The sequence below is a fragment of the Selaginella moellendorffii genome, unplaced genomic scaffold (assembly GCF_000143415.4).
Source record: "Selaginella moellendorffii unplaced genomic scaffold, v1.0 SELMOscaffold_64, whole genome shotgun sequence".
Classification (NCBI taxonomy): Eukaryota; Viridiplantae; Streptophyta; class Lycopodiopsida; order Selaginellales; family Selaginellaceae; genus Selaginella; species Selaginella moellendorffii.
Genome location: NW_003314325.1, coordinates 479,227 through 484,256, shown reverse-complemented (window position 1 = coordinate 484,256; position 5,030 = coordinate 479,227). Strand labels below are relative to the sequence as shown.

At 40.3% G+C, this 5,030-nt stretch overlaps 2 protein-coding genes across 2 annotated transcripts in view; both read right to left on the bottom strand.

The window, feature by feature from the left end:
• Positions 1-2,317: 2,317 nt before the first annotated feature.
• Positions 2,318-5,030, bottom strand: part of LOC112351646 — a 49,378-nt gene continuing 46,665 nt past the window's right edge. The window contains exon 8 of the mRNA XM_024689884.1: positions 2,318-2,393. The gene's annotated coding sequence lies outside the window, so the exon portion shown is untranslated. The remainder of the gene's footprint in view (positions 2,394-5,030) is intronic.
• LOC9645126 lies at positions 2,351-3,676 on the bottom strand. The gene is made up of 6 exons (XM_024689921.1): positions 3,592-3,676; positions 3,448-3,526; positions 3,125-3,397; positions 2,973-3,078; positions 2,769-2,921; positions 2,351-2,711 (listed from the first exon to the last, which is right to left on the bottom strand). The coding sequence occupies exons 3-6, from the start codon at positions 3,349-3,351 to the stop codon at positions 2,397-2,399; spliced, it is 801 nt and encodes a 266-aa protein (XP_024545689.1). The 5' UTR covers positions 3,352-3,397; positions 3,448-3,526; positions 3,592-3,676; the 3' UTR covers positions 2,351-2,396.

Sequence of the window (5,030 nt, the reverse complement as noted above, 5' to 3'; positions counted from 1 at the left end):
GTGCGATCCTGGAGACATCGATGCTGTGATACTTTCATGTACAGGAAAAGTCGTCTGGGGCTCATATGTCACATGTAAAGTCAGCCAGCGCTCACAGTCCGGTGTGTTCATCTCCGGCTTCACCGACCTTGATCTGGATCCTGAGAAAGTGAAGCAAGAACTCTCCCATGGCAGCCAGGAGGCAGTAAAAGCTGTGGGAATTTCATGTTCTCGGGAAGCCAGTCGGGCTTGGTTCAAGCGTTGATAAGTGACACAATGGCACTGCACAGGCTTTGAGTGGGAAGAAGATGACAAAGGTTATCGTGCTTCATGGGAAAGCCGTGGGTGAACGCTCTGCAAGTGAGTACCAGCGGGTCTTGGTGCCAGAACAGACAAGTTTGAGGTCGAGGTGATTGATGCGTTCAGAGGCTTGTCGGCCAGAGCTTGGATCAGGAATGATCACGACGCTGCAGCGCGTGCTCTTGCTAGCCTCCCGATTCCTGATTTACGACTCCCAATTTACAAAACTGAGTTTTGGGGCTCGGTGCTCGTCAGCATTCCCGTCTATACTTTACTCACGGCTGATAGCGACAAAGAAATGAAGAAGTGCGGATAACACAGTTGACTTTGAAGGTATGCTACTACTCTTCATTCTTTGTAAAGGTATCATGATAGAAGCGAATGCGTGGAGAAAGCAAAGCAGGAAGGAAGCAAAAGAATGAAGTAATCCAGTAGTGGCAGTCGAAGGAGCAAAGGATTGTCCAGTGTGTTTATGCTAGATTGTCAACACTCATGCTGTTGACAGTTACCAAGAGGTGTTCCTTGTCGTTAACTTTGCAGCTTTGCTCAACAAATGGACAAGTTGTGCAAATCTTCCGCAAGCTAAAATGTCAAAAGATAAGTAGTTTGTTATATATAGTATTAGGTTTAAGCGATGTAGCCCTCTTAACTCGATGGAGGAAGCTGTTTTGGATTTACTATGTTTTTATATTTTTCACTTTGATCTTCCCATAGTAAGAATAAGAAAGCAAAATGCTCGCAGGCAAAAATTCATAATATAGCATTCTAATGTTTAATCTTTTAAGCATTTTCCCTAAAAAGAAACTTCCTCCTAATTTACAATACTATGGGTTTAATATTTCTCTAAAGGTACCACTGCTCACAAAGGCATTACACCCTGTGGTGCTTATTTATTGGGGTTGTCCATGACTTGAATATGAGCTCTTCAAAACTATTTATAACACAAGGGTGCAAGCGATTGAAAATGCATATCATGTTGCAAAAGATATATAAGATGTTCAACACCAAAGTGTTAGTAAGTAGCACCTAATATGATATGTAACTCTCAATAAAAGCCTTGAAGCTCAATACAATTGTTTGCTTGTAGACTCTTTCTTGATGTTGAAAATCTTACACATCATGATACACATCATGATGCTACATGATATACATCTTCAATCGCTTGCACCCTTGTGTTGTCAGCAACCTTATACTCATATCATGAACAACCCTAGCAAATAAGTGCTATAAAATATGGTGCCTTTGTCGGTGGTGGCAACTCAATAAAAGTGTCGAACCCATAGCATTGGAAGAAATTCATCCTTGGGGAAAATGCTCATCAAACTAAAAGACTAACACTAAAATGTTATGTTATGAACTCTTACCTGTGAGCATTTTACTTCCATATGAATTCTATTGAGTGGGAAGATTGAAGTGGAAGGTGTAGAACCACAGCTATTTCAGAACAGCCTCCTCCATCATAGATAGCAAACTACTTATCTTTTTGCTTTATCTCTCCCACAGCTCGTCCATTTGCTCGTCCATTTGCTGAGCAAAGCTGCAAAGTCGACGACGAGTAACACCCTGCTGGCAGCCTTCGTTGGCAAAAGTGAGCTTGTACTCGTTGACGATTGGGCTGCGTCGACTGCCACTGCCACTGCTGGGTTGCTTCGTTCTTCCAGGACGCTGCTTCCTGCTTTGCTTTCTCCACACATTCCTCGTCCCCATGTACATACAAGGAATGCCACTGGAGCTCCCACTGATTTTTCCAGCCCGGCTAAGTCGACCCCGGATTTTCCAACCAGAACTCTCATCATCCCAAGTGGACGTCAGTGAGATCTGTCGCTCCTTCTGGTTGCATTCATTGCAGCTTCGTCCAGCAGGCCGTCTTCAAAAGGAGCGCCTTCCACCAGTTTATCTAGAGCTGCCTTTGCAAGCTCCAGGACGAGATCTCGATTCGCTTCGTACCATACGCCTTGGGAGATACCTTCACAAAGTGGTTTCCTGCTTGTCTCTCTAGGCGTTAAACTAGTTTTAAACATAAACATTAGCTAGTTTTAATGAAAACGAAAAATAACTTATAAAGGTCTTCTCATCTATAATACTTATTCTATTACTTTATTAAAACACATCACCTTTCAATGCTTCGCTTCATTTTTCAATTCTTCAATATATGCTTCTTCTGCAGCTGCATACCGGTCATACCCTGGAGGCACTTCTTCATCGGATCTGTAAAACTCGAAGCCTAGGCCTGCTTCGTATAAAACTTCATCCAGTCGCTGAAAATATTCCCAGATTTGAGATGCAAGAGGGCAGGGTGGCCGAGGCACAATGAAGATTCCCAAGTCTGGATGTTTTTTGCAGATCCGTTTGAGGTTTTCGTATTCAATCCGTTGGACGCAGAAACGAGGATGGTATTGCGGGAAGTCTGCTCCCTGGACGATATAACCCACCTGAAAACGTACACAAATAAACATACAAAGAAACAGAGAATAGAAACTGATACAAACCTGTTGATCAAGTCTCTTCATTGGTCCAGTGTAAGTCCTCTCTGCCCAGTCCTCATTTCGCAGGGGATCTCTTGAACACTGATACGTGTCGTGTCCCTTCGCTAGGCAGAGGTAGCATTTCTTCTGTTCATGAGCAAAAGGATCCACTCCAGGCTAAAAGAAGAAACAAAAAGTCAAATCTGGAAAATTCGTGAGCTTTGTTACCCCCTTGCAGTGTCTTTCCCAGTGGCCTCTCTCCTTACATTTTCTGCATTGGTCGATGAGTAATCCCTCCTTCTCACCCGGACGATGAGTTCCTATGATCTGGTACCTGTTACAAACAAAAGCAAGTAAACATCAAACTCAATCTCGGTTACCTTGCTCGTATGAGTTCGGCAGGGTTCTCGATTGCAAAAATGTCCACCTCCTTGGGCTTTTCCTTTGTGAACACATTGTGTTGCCCGTTGCTGCTGCCGCCGTAGGCCTTCTTGTGCTGCCCGTTGCTACTGCTGCCGTCGTAAGCCTTGCTGTAGTGCCCGTTGCTACTGCTGCCGCTGTAAGCCTTCTTGTGCTGCCCGTTGCTGCTGCTACTGTAAGCCTTCATCCTCAAAAAGGAAATCTCCAGAGCCCACAGGTAGCTATACCCTGTTCTTGAAAAGATGCGAGCTTTAATTCATCCTGTTTATCGAAGATCCCTTACCTAAGCAATGCAATCAAAGAGGGCCTACGGCGGAGAGGAGAGCTTTGAACAAGATGTAGCTCCGATGCGCGATCACAGCCTGGGCGGCACAAATAATTAGGTTTCCATGAGCGACCGAGCTTCCACCCCATGGCGATCGATTACCTGTCTGGCGGGAGAATCGATCGGCTGGGCGATACCTGGAGGATGCAATCGATCTCGAGATTACCTTACTTTTCTGGTGAAACCCTCAAACGCTAACCTTTATACCAAGCATATTCTTAGGTTGCATTACAAACGAACGGCCAGGATTTGTCCCAGCAACGATAGTAATAGAAGGTAGATCCAACGGCTAAAATTACCATTTATGCGGCTTACTTAATTTTTACACACACACACACATAATATATGTGTGTGTGTGTGTGTGTGTAAAAATTAAGTAAGCCACATAAATGGTAATGTGTGTGTGTGTGTGTGTAAAAATTAAGTAAGCCGCATAAATGGTAATGATCTACCTTCTATTACTTAATAATTGAAAATTATTTCATCTTATAATATTTTTAAAAATTAAAAATGATAAAAATATAAATTGTGAGTGTTCGGGATACATTAATAAATATATTAATTGGGGTTTAAACCTTTTCTTATATTCAAAAATGGATGGACCAAATTCAGTCTTAAATGGATAATCCATAAGTTTTAGTACTATAATTAGTGTATAATCTAGGCAGGGTAATACATATATATATACACATGTATTTACAAAACTTAGAGATGAATAATTTTTGGATGATAATTAAGTTATAGTTTCAATTTACTTTTTAAAAAACTGAGTAAATGACACACACGTATGATTAAATTTTTATATTCTTATAACACAAATTTTTAACTTTATACCAAGCATATTCTGAAGTTGCATATCAAACGAACGGCCAGGATTTGTCCCAGCAACTATAGTAATCTTAAGAGAGATGAGAAGGGAGTAAATGCTCCCCGAACAAACTAGCCAAGCAAGTGGAGGGAAGAGAAAGAGTACAAAAGAATCCACTTAAAGGTTTATTTTATCCACAATCCAGCAGCAATATTCGTAGATATTCAGAGTATATATTTAAAATATGCTATTGTGGTTTAAGTTACATATAGAGTCTATGCTGGTCTAAATAAAATTAAATAGATGTTTTAATTTTATAAAAAAATTTAGAATGAATAGTAAAATACACACACAGAATTATTATCTGGCTTTTAGAAAAAGCAATGCATATTATTTTTGAATTTTACCTATAGACTGATACGTTTACTTGTAATTTACAATTGATTCCTTTTGAGTTTTTGTTTTTTGTCTTCTCAATGCAATATTTATGCTAAAAGACCAATAAACTAAAATAAACAGTCAACTAGAGTTTGACCGGGTAGAAAAGTTAAATGGAACATTATAGAGGAACATAAATCCATTTTACTAAGCATATTTATTTCTAAAACATACATTTTTTCCTAATTGCAAAACATATTGATGCTTTCAACCTATATATAGGTCCATGTGTAGACAATGTAGAATTCAATGATGTGTATATATATATATTGCTGGTGTTTACACTCATGTAAAG

What these genes read in the sequence shown, in the direction of transcription:
- LOC9645126 (XM_024689921.1), bottom strand. Translation starts at nt 3,351, where the DNA reads ATGAAGGCTTACAGTAGCAGCAGCAACGGGCAGCACAAGAAGGCTTAC. An exon ending in GCCGAACTCATACGAGCAAG is followed by an intron (nt 3,079 to 3,124) that starts GTAACCGAGATT and finishes TGTTTGTAACAG; the next exon opens with GTACCAGATCATAGGAACTC. An exon ending in TGAAGAGACTTGATCAACAG is followed by an intron (nt 2,712 to 2,768) that starts GTTTGTATCAGT and finishes GTACGTTTTCAG; the next exon opens with GTGGGTTATATCGTCCAGGG.